The 18,077-nt window shown below is 41.5% G+C and overlaps 1 protein-coding gene across 6 annotated transcripts in view; it reads right to left on the reverse strand.

Moving 5' to 3' along the window:
• Positions 1-18,077, reverse strand: part of MID1 (midline 1) — a 318,886-nt gene that overhangs the window by 89,221 nt on the left and 211,588 nt on the right. For 5 of the 6 annotated variants that reach the window (XM_074323499.2, XM_074323501.2, XM_019746335.3 and 2 more), the window contains exon 2: positions 9,448-10,163. In XM_074323499.2, the coding sequence (XP_074179600.1) occupies positions 9,448-10,107 (660 nt within the window). In that variant the 5' untranslated portion in view covers positions 10,108-10,163. The remainder of the gene's footprint in view (positions 1-9,447; positions 10,164-18,077) is intronic. The other variant, XM_019746336.3, reaches the window with a different exon arrangement.

Genomic DNA, 18,077 nt, shown 5'->3' on the forward strand with positions numbered 1-18,077 from the left:
TTTTGCCCTAACCTGCCACTCCAAGGGCATGTACAGTGTAATGTCACCGTTTGTCTTCTCTGAACATTGCTTTTCACTGAAATGTGTTTTCACTTCAGCTTTTGGAATTAGGCAATTTCCAGATAGCAACACCTAAATCAGCAATTTTTTATTATTATTCATATTAAAATCTATCTCATGGATTGAGTTTCATGGAACTCTTTTCATAGCCCTTTGATATACTCTTATCACAAGTTATAATGATGTCTAGACCATGGAAGCAACGACTTATCTTTGTTATTCATTTCTGCGTTCTCAGAGTTTACCCAGTGCTTACGTCATTAGCTATACACAAACATTCCTTGGGTGAACAAATAAAGGTTCTTTTCTTTTCTTTTTTTTTTCTTAAAAAAAGCAGGATTTGATAAAGCAGACGGGAGAAAAGATCATTTATAAAGGCACAAAGGGGATAGAAGCTTTTCATACTTTCCATATTGTTTCAGTAGTAAGAACCTAGTCTATGCCAATTCAAATAATCAGCATTATTTTCCTGGGGTCTTTTTCCCCACTAAGCAGTCAAGGAGACATAAGGGAGGAGGCAGATGATAACACTGCTGTCCTATGCACTCTGTCCCAAAGGCACAGAAGCACATGGAGAACAAAACACCCCAGGGCCACTACAATGGAGTTTTCCTCCTCCCCAGCCCTAACCAATACCGAAACCCCACTTTATTCCTATTCTAAGGGACACAGCTGCTAACACACGGCCCAAGGCCAGCTTGCTCCATCACACACCAAAGGCGATCTACAACAAAAAATACAGCTGGACGACGGAGCTTGTGATTGGCCCAGGTTGCCTGCGTTATCATGTCACCTGTATTTGTCTCATCTGTCTGTATGTCTCTGAATGTGACAGTCATGGCATAAAGCCGAATGTCGGCTTCTCTTTCCTAGGAAACAGTTGTAGGTCCCCCATCAACACCTATGGTGTTGATTCCATCAGCTAAACCAGGAACATGAAAGACTAGCTCGTCCCCCTTTAACTTCAAAATGGTACTTGTTTTTAAAGCCATTTCTTTCAGTTCACCACTCACTGCATCTTAAAAGTTCATTTTACTACTTAGCTTGTTTTAGAAAGAAGGACAAATCAAAGTTTCCACCCAATTATAATTCCCCTGAGGGTTGTTCAAAGTCAGCCAGAAACACAAATCGACCTCATAACCACCGAGTAATTTATGATACTGTCAGGAAATTCACGATTAGATTACACCAATGAAGTCTTTATTGTAACAGTAAATGCCCAGATATAATAATACCTTGTGTTCATGGAACGCTTACTATGTGCCAATCACAATGCTAAACACTTTACAAGCATTTTCTTTTTTTTGATGAGAAATGCAAAAGTTATCCTCATGGGTATGCAAATACCTTAAGTATTGTGCCCCAAAGTCTAAAACATAAAGTGAATAAGTTTGAAGTGGATTTTGTAAACGCACTTTTATCAGATTTTTCCTGAATGTTCATGTCACATACTGAGAATAAATCAAATCTTTAGCCACATTCACTTTCTCAGGCCACTCGCATCCTTTTTATTACTTTACGGGTGTCAAAAACTTTACCAGTCTTTCTAAGAATGACCTAATTTATGGTTGGTCAATGACATAGAATGAAAGAGAATTTTGAATATCACTGCCTTAAAAAAGAAAATATTTAGTTAACGTAATTTCAGCAAATTATAGTAGCTTTAACTTTCTAACGGGTCAAGACGAATTGTGCTTTTTCAAAACTTTTCAACTTAAATTCCAAAGCCATGCACAAATAGATACTCCTCACTTATGTGTACTCACTTTAAATATATTTAAATGAAATTTAATAGTTATCTGTATATTAAGACATTCAGGAAAAATTATCCTAAGAGGGAAATTAGTGAGCCCATTTAAGCTGCAATTACGATTCATTTGTTTCCATATGAGCATCTCCTTTCCTCTGTGGTGTCCCTGAGGTCATCTGGGTCCATCTATGTGAACTCAGCTCCTGGCATGAGGTCTGGCCCTTCCAGACAACCCAGTCTATGCTGGCTAACCTGTAGAAAACATCGACACGGGGATATCTTAGGGTAGTTTTTTTGGTGAGCCTAGAGGGATCATCCTACATCCATGATGGCGGCCTATAGCCAAGCCAGGAATGTGTTTCAAAATCACATAAAAATCACTGAATTTAGTCTCAAAACCTCCCAAGAAAACTCAGAAGTGACAGGACCACTTGAAAGGCAATGGTGCCGTGCTGGCACTGTTGGCTCCAGTAGGAAGTAGCTGCAGAGACACAGAACAAATTGGGCAGCAGGGGAGCTGTGTTCCGGTCTTAGTTGTTATCTTGCTACGTGATTTGGGGTAAATCCTTTTACCACTCTCACCCTCCATTTCCTTGTCTGCAGAATGGGGAAGAAACAACAGAAGCTCCGAGGCTGCTTCTGGCTCGAAAACGTTACTTAGGTTTGTAGTAGCCATTCAGAGGTGTGAACAAGCACCCTCTTTATAGTGAATCAAAAAGCCAGAAGAAACAAGCACACCTCATTGCCAGTGTGTCGCTGTACTAGGAAAGCAGGAAAAGAATCACATTAATGCTGGATCCAAGAGCCAATCAGCAATAACACCTCCGATTTCTTCTTCGTTTTCATGGGCAAGACAGTGGATCTCACACCCTGGCATGTTTCTGTTGAGAGCGTGGTAGGTTTTGAACTATGACAGATATGATTCACTTCGCTCAAATAGAGACCACAAAATCTAAAGTCACGTGAATGTCTGTGCCCCCTTCTGTTTCTTCTGTGCACACAGTGACCCTAATCCTTCTGATATCCTCATCTGACCTTACCTTCAGAAAACACACATCAGTCTCTCTCAGAAACAAAATTACTTCGGTGTTACCCTATAGAGAAAAGTAAAAATGCCCCAAAGCCTTAACCTGCCATTCAGAGACTTTCCAGATCTTCTCCCAACAGTCTCTTTTGGCCCCTCCATCAGCAGCCTGTGCTCTAGCTAGCATTGTCTAGAATCCCTCCACTGTCTTGCAGATTCCTGCCAACACGTCTCTGCTGGCCTCACTCCTAAGAAACACCTCACTCTCCTTCTTTGATGCATAATCCACCGATCTGTCATGGCAGCTAAATCCTACCACCCTGAAGCCCGGTTTCTCGTCTACTCAAAACCAGACTCATCTCTTCCTCCTCCGAATCTTGAAACTCTCCTCTACCCCGTCAGTTTTGCACATGCCCATCAACAAGTGTGTCTATTCATTGTTGCGCGTCTGCCTTTTGCCAGGTGCTTTGGAAACAAAACTACAAAACACACGAAAGCAACAACATGGGCCCTTGTCTCACACACATATATTACAAGCAGTGGTTAAAAAATAACTGGCAAGCAGTCTACCTCCAGAGTCCATACCTTAACCATCACACCATTCGACCTCCAGGTTGCTAACATACAATTGTCATGTTCTAACGCAACCTGCAGGCTTCCTCTGTGCCAGGCCCAGTGCTGAGGGTACACACGAAATATTTCATTTTGTTCTCCCAAGTTTTTATGCAAGTAAGTATTAGGTTGGTGCAAAACTTATTGCTGTTTTTGCAATTATTTTTAACCTTTTAAACCGCAATTACCCTGTTTTACAGATGAGTAAAATGGGGCACAGGAATTTTAAGCAACATGCCCAAGACTTACATTTGTTTACACAGCCACATGACTAAAAGGTACCTTGTGTACTTGTCTGTGCATTTTCCAGAACTCTCTGAGCTTATCAAAAATGATTTCAATAATAATAAATCATCAGGCAAGAATATATTTCTCTCCTCGGATGAAGGATGGAAGAGGGGGCTCATAAGGGGGAATAGACAGGTGAGATGGGTAGAGGGAAGGGTTGTGGCCTGGGGCTCACTGTTAAAGACATATCCCTAGAGATGTTTTCTTTTGCTCCGTATATCATAAATCATTTTGTAGCAAACTAAAAAACTTAAGATGTAGGCTTAACATATTTTACAAATATTTGGACACTATTTTCATCATATGGAAACTTTAAAAACGTATGTAGTGCAGACTAAAGAAATGCTCCCATGAAACAAGCACAAGCAGAATTGCATTTTGAAGAGGCCAGTTAGAACTGGTGAGACCCCAAATAACCAAAACATTCTAGAAGACAGCTGACTGACTTAGCCACATATCCCAGTGGCATCCTGTGGTGAAACATCATAAGGTACATCTACATTTTAGATTAAAATTTGGCCTGGAATTACTGTGAACTAGTTTGAAAAAATATATAGGGTTACATGAGGGATGTCATATGTGATAAAAATAAAACAGAATGGCTGATAACAGGGAATTTATAGCTATCTAGTAATTCAACATTGGTTCTTTTAAATCCTAACCTCAATCAAGTATTTAACTGGGAATCACAAAATGGTTATTTTCTAATTCTGTTATCCTTCTATATTAGTTGGAATCTTTCTGTAAGGAAGAGTTTTACCTCATTGACTAGGGCTATTTGGTTATCCTGAAATACTAAAAAGACAGGATAAATTCTGAATTTCTTCCCTTTAATGATTAATTTTCAGACTAAGAATTTGGTGCAATAACAACATCTAATGGTGGCAAATTAGAATCGATTTGGGGTTTCGACATTGTTTTTTTAGTAAAAGGCTTGGAAATGCTAAGTGTAATGGTCCTTTTTCCGGGAAGCCTTTCTCCATCTCGTAGGTCTGGAGTTGGTGCCCCTACTTTGGGCACAGCATGCCTCCCTCTATCACCAACAGGGAAAATATTTACCTATCGGAATTCTCTACTAGACTATAAGCTCCATGAAGGAGGGAGACTGTGTCTGTTCATATTGCCTTCACTTATTAAGCATATATTAACTTACTTTTTCATTATCTCTCAAAAAAACCTATATGCCGGATATGGTGATGGGAGGATAAATTAAATAATAGGTATAATAGGATTATCAAGTGTCCATCACATATTAACATGAAAGAAATATGGACTGTTCTGCAAATATTTGAGATCTAGTTTATGAAAATTCATGTAGGGTTAATAGTTGATCATCAATGAAGCAGCTGACAAGTATTTCTTGAGGATTAACTATCTACAAGACCCTGTGTGGTGAGTCTTAGGTGAGAGATGGATCTGTGTGAGCTGAAGGTCTCTGCCTAACTTAAGGTGATTAAATCATTAATAGAGATGTGGCATATGTTCAATTGACTAGATAACTAGGTATACACTGGAGTAAGTGACTGTTATAGGTTGAATTGTGTCCTTCAAAACTCCTATGCTGAAGTCCTACTCCCCAATCCTTCTTTAGGAATAGGGTCACGGCAGATGTAATTAGTAGTTAGGCGAGGTCATACTGGAGTAGGGTGGGCCCGTAACCTAATATGACCGGTGTCCTTATAAAAAGGGGAAATCTGGACACGCAGACAAGCACACAGGGAGAGTGTCTTGCGAAGGGAGAAGACAGACACCTATAACACAAGGACAGAAGCCTGGGCCACAGCCTTCCCTTACAGTCCTCAGAAGGAATCAGCTATGCCGACACCTTGATTTTGGACTTCTGGCCTCCAGAGCTGAGAGAATCAATTTCTGTCATTTAGGCCACCTCGTTTGTCATCCCTTGTTATGGCAGCCCTAGCAAATTAATAGAGTGATAAACAGTAAATTCTTCTCATAGATGAGAGTCTCTCAACCTGGGCACCATTGACATTTGGGGCCAGATAATTCTATGTGGTGGAGGTCCAACCTTCACATTGTAAGGTGTAGCAGCATCCCTGGCCTCTAGCTGCTGCAGGCATCACACACACACACACACACACACACACACACACACACACACCTTTCACTGGAACCTGCCCTATACCTACTACTGTTTTCAAAGAAGAAACAAGTTATAGAAATTCTGAGGAAAACTCAAAATAGTCTAGCTCAGTATCCACTTACAACTTTCCCAATTGCAAAGTACAAGACTTTTAAAAATACAGAACCTTACAATCTGTAAATGAAACCCAAGAGTGAAATCCCAAGTCTTCACCTCCAGATGAGAAGGGCTACATACATAGGAAAGCTAAGCTTTAGGTGGAACCTTTATCTAACTATTACAAAATTCCAATGGGATGATCCATTGAAACAGGCATTATACAAATACACTCCCTCAGCCAATTTTCAGAGTCAGAACAGCAAGACAAGGGTTTGGAACTTTAGCATCAGCTAACGTGAAGTGGGGCTATACTGAAATTGAAGGGCACAGAAAGGTCAATTTTTCTCAGTTTGTATATTTTTATAGGTGTAACTAGAGAAAAGAAACAAGAGCTCCAACATTGTATGTTGGAACAGAAGAAAAGGAATTACTGCATTGTAATTCCTTGAAAACTCTGGAATGCATTATATTAAATTCTGTTATATGTTATGTGGTTCACGAACCAAACTTTTAATCCAAGTTTGGAGGACTGAGAGGCTTCTCAAAATTCAATTAAAATGATGTAAAAAGGTCCACATTATGATATGGTCCATTTAGAGACACGCATTTGGCAGGAAGAGTTTTCTCTTTTTCTCTTAAAATAGAGTTCAGGAAATGCTGGTTTAATTTTCTCTTTGCTTCAATGTTTTATGAGTGCTTTCTAATGTGTAGTCTCTGAAAGCCTTAGATTCCTGACATGATGCTCTTTCACATGATGCGAAAGGTTTTATGCGCAAGAATTCTACATGTTGGAATTTTTATGGTTTTTTTTTTTTTTAATGCCTAGAAAAAAACTGTAATGTACAAAAGTGTATTCCAATTCCTTGTATAAACACATGTATGCTGAGACCTGAGTAAAAATGTCCCCTAAAGTTTAGTGTTGTTACAAGAAATCAGTATGTTTCATAATCACTGTAGAATTCCCCTCTTGAAATAATGGACTTTTATTAACAGAAGGACAAAACTATTTTCAGATAGGAGACATCTGAGTCCTCACATATCCAAATCAGTGAAGCAAATCTATCATCTTGTCAATGAAAGCATCCTCAAATTTCTCTATGCTGTGTTTGTATTTCCACATCATCACAAACCTGTTTTTGTATGAGACACTAAAGCCTCAGAAAAATAAACTTACAGAACACATTTACTTTTTCAGACCAAAGTAATAATTACCAAAACTACACTTCTTGGTTTTGGTCCTTTCGTGATGCCATTACTTCCTTCAAAAAGCGACGTTCATATTGTATTAGGTTTTTCAAAAAAACAAGGAAGTAAATACGTTTATAAATATGTGATAATTGGAATACCATAGACACTCAAGTGTCATATATGCTTATGATTTTTTTATTATAACCTAACTGGCATGTTTTAAAACAAACATGCTGTGCTGGCATGTTATTTGTTTAAATGCTCATAAGCACATTTTGTGAAATGGCTGTAAATAAATCCTCCTAAGCATATTTTGTTGAGTGGCTGTAAATGTGTTTTGGTGCGCGGGGTGCTGTTTATATGCTTTTACTTCTGTAATCAGAAAATAAGGTATACCACATCGTTGATCGTCAGGCCCTCCAGTGACAGTACCAATGACCGCTAACCCACTGGCTTGATTAGACAAATGTGTGGGGCTCAGAATTGAAGAGTTTCATTTCCATCACCAAAGGGCTAGATCATGAGAGTATCGCCTCATAAATTTGGAGATGTGATACAGATAATTAATAATTCCTCCGTGACAATATACAAGTAATGAGAAAAATTTGACTACCAGGTGTAAATATCAAATTTGGGAGTTGTTTGACTATCAAACATCATGGTCGCATTTTAACACACAATCATTAAAAGGAAGAATGAATCCAATCAAAGGAACATTTTTGATAAAGGAAAAAAGATCTGGCATATTTACATTTGGGAAAACAAAAACACCTATGTCCAATCATCCTAAACATTTTGTCGCCAGTCAAAACAGGACAGGGAAGAGATCATCTTAGTTTCTAAAATTTGACAGCCACATCAATTTTCTGAGGAATCTGTTTCAGAGGCACAATTCATACATGCATCGCCTTTGCTATTACTGACTTTTGAGGTGTGTTTTTAGCTACTGCTGTGCACTGCGCTAGAAAACCAGTCATACCATCTGTCTTCCCTTGTCTGTATCACTAAATCCTTGGGCTTAACTTCCTCTCCATGTTTAAAGATGGATTTGCACCAGTCGTCATTGGACACTTTAAGTGAGGCATGCTGCCCAGGTGATGTTTTTGTTCCCCAAGTGACATCTGGAAGCGGGGATTCACTTCAGCATGTCAACTTCCCTCAGCATATCAAGAAATGGCCAAACCAAATCACAGATGTGGTCTGTTAATCCCAGTGTCACAAAATAAACTACGAGGTCCCAGTCGACACAACCATCTATTCGAGCTGAGGAGAAATGATAGGAACCATTTGTGAAAGGTGACGAAGTGCTCTGTGTGGTAATACTCTTTTGATCATGTGATTCATTTTTTGTTTGCTCAACAAAACGGTGTGTGTTTTTCCTGAGAGGAAGGACTTCAATCTATATTTACTCAAAGCTCTTAATTTATACTTCCTTTCCTTTTAATTGGTGCCTTGTGAACTTAAATTAGCTGGTGAACATAGTGTCTCACTATCAGAGCAAACTCTCTTGGCTGAGGTTGCAATAATTAGACCCACCGTCGTCTGAAGTTGAACAGACATCTGGAGACTTGGCTTATTTCCTCCCTGGTGCATTCTATCCATATTTAGAGAGAGATTTTTTAATTTGACGTATAGTCACATTAATTATCATTCCCCAAGCTGGAGTTAAGTTAATAATTTCATGTTAAAAGTGAAGTTCAAACAGTCTTGCCTATAACCTTACTGAAGAAAAAGCCTACACGAAAAGGAATTCTTTCGTGAAATCTGAGATGGTCAGAGCACTCTAGTTCACCAATGAGCTGGATATCATTTACACAAGGAATAAAAGGTCACATGTCCTCTAAAATCCCACATTTGCTACAGGCATTCCTCCTTCTATTCTTTTGTTTGTGCAGTAACCAGATATAGGTACAATACTGGTGACATTAGTTTTTCCTGATGAGTGAGGAAAATAAATGCCCCCCAAATGCCCGAAGCCAGATATTACCTGCTGCTGCTATTCCTTCTTCTTCTTCTTCTTCTTCTTCTTCCTTCTCTTCTCCTCCCTCCCTCTCCCCCTCCTCTTTCCTAAGAGGACTGAAAAAGATCCAGATTTTTCAAATTCGCCCTCACCTTGACAACGCTAAAATTACAAGCAGCAGTCAACTTTTACAAGACACTCTTATTGTGTAACATTTATAGGCTGCCAAAAAAACATGCTAAAACGAATCAGATAACAAAGGTGAAGAGAAAAACTTCACCTGCCATGTAGCTAGCAGTGAATACTTTTTATTTCCATGACATTTGCTGGCAGAAAGGGGTTGGCTTAAGGCAGATTGGACTAACCTTCAATTTGTCATAGCGCTCACTCAAAGCTGCCACCTGATGATCTCGGTGCCGCCCAACCAGTTTACACAAGGCACAGATTAACTGGTCATCGGTCACACAGTACATATTCACCTTCTCATCCTCGTGCTCCAGGCACATCAGGCCCCGGATGTGCGAGTCCGGAATGGGCTCAATCAGACGATGGCCTGTAAAGGGCTTCTTGTTTGGGTGAGTGGCTTTCAGGCACTCGTCACAGTAGGACACTTCGCAAGTGACACAGGTCTTCACAGCGTCCTGAGCTGGATCCTGGTCACAGAACTGACAGAGGACTTTCTCGGCAGAGGTCATGGCGTTGGCGTCAAATGCCCGCTCTCGGCGGGTCTCACTGGGGGAATTGGGTCCGCTCACAGATGCTTTCTGGAACCTGTCGATGATATTCTGCAGGGTGACGTTGCGCTTGAGCCCGTCTAGACCTCGCTGGCAGAGCGTGATGACATGTCGGCAGGTGGGGCACTGAAAGGCGGTGATAGACTCCACAGACTCGTTGGTGGCACAGTGTGACACCAGGATACGATGGGCGCAGTTGAAGCAGAGGCTGTGTGCACAGGGTAGCAGCAGAGGGTCCTCAAAGAGCTCCAGACAAATAGGGCAGGTCAGCTCTGACTCCAGTGTTTCCATCTTCAGGCAAAGCTCTCCTGGGTCATCAGCAAATTCCAAGGAAGCTGATCAGCTATCTGGAAAGAGAATGTAAGATCTGATTAGGCACGCGGGGGTCAGCCATGGGGGACTGTCAGCTTTGAATGCATCTCAGAATGATTCCAAACACAGCTCATGGAACGGTAAATCTGTGTACCTTGCAAATAATTCTCTTTCTAGTCACTGGGCAAATAAGGAGAGGGGACAACACCTTTAGCCAGCACGCCAGCTAACATTTTCTCAAAGTTCCAATCCTTGAAAGCAGCAATTGGGAGGGGGGGAGTTTGGGAGGGGGACAATTTTGTTCTTTAAAAGGTCTTACTCCAAATTGGCAAGTTATTGAAACTGTAACTTTCATAATTTATATCTAATCACAATAATCGTATTGTGTCACAGCCAAGTTTTACCCTCCGTTGAAAATTAAAATGTAGAAACATTAAGAACTATAGGGTCTTTCATAACTTTGAATTTATGGACTTACATCCTTATGTATATGTGTTTTAAGGACTTTTTACTCTGCAATACCAAACCAGGCTTCAGAGAAGTAGAAAGGCACTTATTGTAGAAATGGGCATGGAATGTATATGAAATCAAATGCATGATTTCAGTGGAAATAATGCTTAAACATAGGACGTCGGCTTTCAAAATACATTCCTGAGAAAAAAACATTGACTTTCACAAAGTTGATTGTTACTCTTCTGAATATTCTTTTTTGTTTTAATTAAAGTTTATTGGGATGACAATGGTTAGTAAAGATACATAGGTTTCAGGTGTACAATTCTGTATTACACCATCTATATATCAGTGTGTTCACCACCCAGAGTCAGTTCTCCTCACATCACCATATATTTAATCCCGTTTATCCTCATTTGAATATTCTATTGTTTAATCCAGGCAATGGGATGGGATGTGGGTGGGCAGAGGGAAGCAAAGAAAAATATCTAAGGGCCCTTTTTAGTGGCTGCGGTGAGCTTGGGTACAAATGACTAACAATGATTTAATCAATTAGAACAAGGATTTTAGTGGCTATAATATTCATTTGATAAGTTACAACAGTGGTAATGATTACAGTTTGGAAAGCAGTTTAAGGTGGTTGCATTACTCCGAAGAGGCTTGCAAGGGCCACTGAGGAACCCTGCACAGCCCTCCTGGCCGAAAAACTCCCATCAAGGGCTTGTCACTGTCACCAGCGACAGGCCGGGCTGGCAGGAGGTCCAGCCTCACACTCAGAGCCCTGTTGGCCTGGCATGACCTCCGCCAGCTTTGTTGCTGCCCTCCAGGCCATCTTCGGGTGGCCCAGCTGCACGCTCCCCTCGCCATGACGTCTTGCTGCTTTTGTGAACTCTTGCCTGCGTTCCCTTCAAAAAGGGTAGGGGGGAGAATCCCACATAAGCTCCGGTTCATTAAGGGGGAAGAGGCCTCATGCTCATTAGCAGGCCTGGGAACCAAGCGTCTTTGAACCTTCTCCCTTTCATGACCATTAGCAGAGGTCTGCGGAATAGTGGCGGGCGTATTAGTCGCAGCCCACTGCCAACTGTGGGAGAATAGGGCGGTTGGCCCAGTGGACGCAAGGTTCAAATCACCCTCCGGGGGGTTTCTCAGCCAGATTTATGAGAAGGCTTCACATCCAGAGCTATGTTTCGTGATTCCAACAATCAACCTTTTTGTATTCATACCTCCATTTATTTACAAAATTCTCAATTTCTAGAATACCCTGACCCTTTCTGAAATAGCATCCCTCAGAAATACCACGTGGTGCTTGATTAAACTAAAGCTCATCTTGCTACCAAGCGAATGGTAACTGATCATTAAAAGTGTAGAGTATGTGCTGAGCTTATTAAAAATTAAAGAGCTGCTGGCTTCACAGAAGCCTGGTATCTTAAAAAACCTTCAGTTAATATTAACTACATAAGAAAGAATAAACGGGCAGCTGAGATTTGAAATATTAAAGCTGGCTCGTCTTTCCACAACCTGCAATACAACCCAACCACAGGGCTGTTGTTGTCAGAAACTTATCATCCCTGCTTGGTCCCAGCCAACTCATCCTACAGGTGGCTTGGAAGACATTGAAAGGTTTTACCTACTAATCATTATTTTGGTTAATCATGGAAAAATAGAATTCTCTCCAAATCTAATTTCTTCTCTCTTCCTATCACAAGGGTGTAAAGTAAAAATGTAGCCCTTTTCGTCTGCTCTGTTTTCATGTGAAACAAGGAGAACACTTGCTGATAGATCTCAGCAGAGGGATGAGCGTCCCTTTTATATCTGGACAGCTATGATAATAGTATTTTTAGGTAGGTGACAGGATTCCATCCCAGAGTGGCCCAATCAGAATTGCTAGAGGTGATTCCATTGCCGACCCCAATGGAAATGCTGGCATTTTATTCAACAGACATTTACTGAATGCCAGGCACTGAGCTGGCTCGAGAACCCAGAATCTGGCATTCTCATCATCCCACCTCTGTGATCATGGGCCAAGCCAACATTATCTCTTACCTGGATTATCACAACGCCTTTCTAAATGGTCTCTTGCCCTTCATTCCATAGTCTATCCCCTATTCAGCAATCCTGTTTAAACATGACAGGGCTTGCCTCTCCTCTGCTCTATTTTCCAGGGGCTTCCCATCTCTCTCATAGAGAAATCCACCAAAATAAAACCAGCCCCAGAACAGACTCAGACAGTGACCTCATTTCCTCCCACGCTACCCCTTGTTCTGCTCTGGGCCTCATGATTCCTGAAACATGCCAAGCACGTCCTGTCTCCCCCTCGCAAGGTCTTGGAATCCAGAATGACTCTCTGCTCCAGTGTCACCTTCTCTGTGAACCCACATAAAACCAGTTCCCCTGCTACCACCACAACCACGCACCCACACATTGTGGCAATCCTCCATCTCAGTTTGTTTTTCTCCATAACATTTATCACCGACATATTCTATTAGTTTGATCACCGCTCCATCTCTCCCCACTGCCACACCACTAGAATATAAACTCTATGAGAGGAGAGACTTTGCTTGGCTCTTTGTACCACCAGTGCCTGGAACAGTGCCTTGCACATAGCAGGACTCAAACATGCGCTGATTGAATTAATAAACATACTGAAGTTGGGGTTGAAACCAAAAGGAATAGAACATAACCACTGCCTTCAAGGATCTCTCAATATATTAGAACAGAGGTCAGCTGACTTTTTCTATAAAGGGCAAGATAGTAAATATTTTTGGCAGTGCAGGCCACACAGTCTCTGTTGCAACTGCTCAATTCTACAATTGCAGCATGCAAAAAGAGTTCCACACAATACGTAAAGGAGTGAGTGTGGCTGTCCTATGAAACTGTGTTCACAAAAACAGGTAGCAAGCTGGATTTGGCCTGCCGATCTTATTCTGCTGACCCATGCATTAGAAGATAGAGACACATACAGAGCCAAAATAGAAATGAAAATCACTCTTGGAGAGGTATGAATAAAATGCTGTGTGGGCAACAATGGCAATGATGGTAGAGAAAGACTTCGACAAGAATGTACAAGTTTCAAGTGCTAACGGGAAATGATTTGCAATGGGATTTCACCCTGACATCAATGGAAATGATGTGAGTTGAGTGCTTAGGGGCAATTCATGTAAGAAAGATTTAATAGCAGCTGCACAGAACTGGATCTTTTTCTTTTGTTGCCATAGCACTTGGCAGGGTGCTCTGTGCAAGTGTCTGTGCTGTAAATGCTAGTTAAATGTATTAAGTGATGACAAAATATCTCGATGCAAAGTGAAGTTCAGCCAATTTTCTAAATCTTTTTGCCTGTAGGCTGCCAAAAAGGAAGGGGATTTTTGATTTGACCTCTACAGTGGATCCCATTTTTCTACTTTCATCCAGATTTTGCCATGGTATAGATACCATTTTTGTTAAATTATTCAACAATATGTTACTAGTAAGCATGGATGCCATTCCCCCCCTTAAAAATTAGCATGGTTTATTTCCTAGCTTTCTTTAAAATATATTTTTTTAAGAAATGAAAATACCATTCATTCTTTCACCATATACTGAAGTCCCTCTAGGTGCTTGGTCCTGGGACAAGGAATGGTGACACCTGGCCCCTGCCCCAGTGGGGTCCAACAGGAGAGAGAAAGTATGAACAAATTGTTATGCAATAGAACAAAAGACAAATGCCAAAGATTGGGAGAAAAGGATGGGGAAGCTTCCTGAAGGAGGCAATGTGCAAGGTGGGTTTTAGAAGATAAACAGGGGTTCACCAAGAACAGAGGTGGGTGGGGATAGATTTGGAACTGAATGTTATCTTTTCTTTTCTGAACTCCCATAATTTAATTTCCGAGAGAGGGGAGGGGAGGGGAGGGGAGGGGAGGGGAGGGGAGGGGAGGGGAGGGGAGGGGAGGGGAGGGGAGGGGAGGGGAGGAGAGGAGAGGAGAGGAGAGGAGAGGAGAGGAGAGGAGAGGAGAGGAGAGGAGAGGAGAGGAGAGGAGAGGAGAGGAGAGGAGAGGAGAGGAGAGGAGAGATTGTTAGCTGTCTCTACAATGGAAGGAAATCACACTTGCATATCACTGTCAGGAAATCCTATAGCTCAGCTTTTTTCTGAATGGGCCGAATAGGACTCATTCAGAGGAGGATGTGGGTAATCATGGGAACCCCTTGCAACACACTGGGAATGGCAACAATTCACAGCGCATACCTCTGCTTGTCCAAGATTTACAGTCTAGAGCAGGGCACAGAATAGTGAGTGAAAGGAAAGAGCCGGAGGGGTGACCAGACGATCTAGAATGATCTGTAGCTCGGCTATTTGCTAGATGAGTGTCCCTGCGTGAGTGTCCACAGATGTTCCCTCCAATTCCTTCCAGCACTCACTGTGATCACATGCTTAAGCAGGAGAGTCTTTAGTCACAGGTGGCAGTTAAGCCCTGCATCCTGGGACACACTGAATGCAAGACATCTTTTCAAGAAAGTTTCTTACAGATTCAAGACCTCTGAGGAGAGCACATCTTTAAAATGGAAAACAACGTCGTAAATGTTTTCATACCTCTCCCTTCCTCCTTTCTGTCCCTCTCTCATTCTGTGGATCACCAAAGTTGTGCTTTTCTGGTTTTCCTCTCTACCAACTGTTGACTTCTCCTTCCCGCTAATCAAAGTTTAGGTGTTTTCTGAAGATCCAGCTTTCCTTCAAAAAGCCAGATTCATTTCATGTACTGCCTCTCTGATAATGACTCCTAGGTGTGGCTCTCGCGGGGCCATCTCTTTGCAGAATCCCAGTTCAGCACTGACAGTTCTTTGTTTCATTTTCTGTAAGTGCCCCAACTCAGAGTGTGCATCTCATGGGATTTATCAGCTTCTGTCCCAAACCCGTCTGCTCTACAAGCCTCCTGGTGTCTCTTCCTGGTGCTTCCATCCTCCTGATTACTAACCAGTCAGAAAATTGCCATATTTTCTACTCCTCCCTCTCTGGTGGAGGCAGAATAATGGCCCCCAAAGATGTCCCCATCCTAATCCCCAGAACCTGTGAGCATGTTAGGTTACAGGGCAAAGGGAAATTCAGGGTGCAGATGGAATTAAGGTTGCTAAGCAGCTGACCTTGAGACCAAGAGATTAGCCAGGATCATCCAGGTGAACTCGGCATAATCACAACGGTCATTAAATGTGGAAATGGGAGGCAAGAGTAGTGTCAGATGATGTGATCTGAAAAAGACTCGTCAGACCATTGCTGACTTAGAAGGTGGAAGGAAGCCAAGGGATGTGGGCGGCCTCTAGAAGCTGAAAAAGGTAAAGAAACAGATTCTTCCCTAGAACTTCCACAAAGAAATGCAGCCCTGCAGATATCTTGATTATAGCCCAGAGAGACCTGTGTCAGACTTCTGACCTCCGGGTTATTTACCGCCATCGAGTGTGTGGTAATTTGCTACAGCATTCATAAGAAACTATACACTCTCTGTCCCCTAGATCCAAATCATTAGCCAATGCGTGTGTCAAGCCTTAGGAGTTCTTTGATTGGTTTCCTTCCCTCTGTTCTCACTGCCTGTGTTGCTCCAGATATTTGTTACTGCATTCCTAAACTAGTACCAAAAAACAAAACAAAATCAACTCCTAATTTGCTACCATGTTTCCCTGAAAGTAAGTCCTAGCCGGACAATCAGCTCTAATGCGTCTTTTGGAGCAAACATTAATATAAGACCCGGTATTATATTATATTATATTATATTATATTATATTATATTATATTATTATATTATATTAAAGACCCAGTCTTATATTGTAGTAAAATAAGATCAGGTCTTATATTAATTTTTGCTCCAAAAGACACAGTAGAGCTGATTGTCCGGCGAGGTCTTATTTTCGGGGAAACACCGCATCTTACCTCCAATCTTCCGTCCTTCAGTTTCATCTTTGCAACAAGCTTCTGGCACCACAGCTTTTTCCTGTCATTTCTTAAAGGAGGAAAACATGGCACAGCCCCCTGCTGCCCAAAGTATGAATCCTGGCACCTTATCTCTTTTTTCAAAGCTTTGCCCAAGTTTCCCCAAAACTGCTTCTTCAACTCCCCTCACCTCCTATACCACAGACCCAGGAAATGGGACCATTTGCTGCTCTCAGCAACTGCCTTTGCTTTTCTTTCTAGCACAAATCATTTTTTCCTTTGTGAGGTATTTGTGCTTGTTTGTTTTGTTTCACGTTTATTTTCTTGTTGTCATTTTCTGTTTTCCTAAGATGAGAGCAGAATCTCCTAGAGGCCCAAAGAACCCTGGGCACTGTTGTATTTGGCAATTTCATATTAAACAAAGAATTGTTTTAAAAGATGGCTCTAAATAGTGTGACGTGTTTTAATAATGTTTGCAGTTAGCAAAGTAAAGCTTTTAACTGAAAAACACAAAGCAATATAATTATCCTATTCACAAAATAACTGAAGTATATATTGAAAAAATACTATTTCTTAGTATACAATAGAGTAATCAGTAATGGGACCCAGGTTTCAAGTTATATAATTCATCTCATTCTTTCAATATAGTCAGATTAGCTCTGGGACCGATACAGGCATGCATGCTTGAGCACACACACACAAACACAAACGTCATATGGAGATAACATTCGGTCTAAATTTGAAGCCAATCATTAATGGGTGGCCTGAGCCAAAAGACCACCTTCCCCTGAAAACTCCCCATGATAAACCTGGATGTAAGAAGCACATGCCTTTTAGGGTTAAGGAAAATCAATCAACAGAGGTGGAGAGCTAGTTGATTTATTGCCATCTGAGTTTTTGCCATGAGTTTATGCCTATTATAGAACCAGAGGTGGAGTACATTTTTAAGGCCTGTGGAATAATGTTTTTTTATCTTGGATCAGCAGAAATACAGACTTTCAGAGGACTCACAACTTCAGAACTGTAAAACACTGGATTCTAGCCTCAGCGTAGGAAGCAGGGTTTGCGACGGGGACTAAACTCATCTCAGATAAACATAATCTCTCATCACAAAACATTATCTAACAGAAACTCTAAAAACTGGCTGCTACATGGATCTGGCTAATCCAGTTGCCTTGGCAGATGGCCGCGTGCTCCCTCTGGGCTCCAGGTAGCATCATCCTGAGATAACACGCTTACCAGGAAGAGGACTTTCCCAGAGGGACTAGGACTTTCGTTTGTCCAAGGTACAGGGTCTGGGAGGAAACAAACAGACTGCGGGAGAAAGTTCCCAGTGGAAGAGAAAGGACATCAGGACTTAATAAAATTGAGTTCAGACGTAGGGTTTGGGCTTGAGAAGGGAGGTGGGGAACTGAGGACGGGTGCCTTTACGGACTATTATTATAGACCAAGGAGATGGAAGTGAAGTGGGTTCACGTCTGTTGGGTTCACCTTTTTTGCCTCTTCTTTTAAAGTAGGAAGCAAAACTATTGACCTGGCAAGTCACTGCAGAGAAAACATTTAAACCCCTGCCTATGTTGTCACAACCCTTGCCACCGTCCTGCTT

Source organism: Rhinolophus sinicus, chromosome 18 (genome assembly GCF_057876585.1).
Source record: "Rhinolophus sinicus isolate RSI-liver-muscle chromosome 18, RSI-T2T, whole genome shotgun sequence".
NCBI lineage: Eukaryota > Metazoa > Chordata > Mammalia > Chiroptera > Rhinolophidae > Rhinolophus > Rhinolophus sinicus.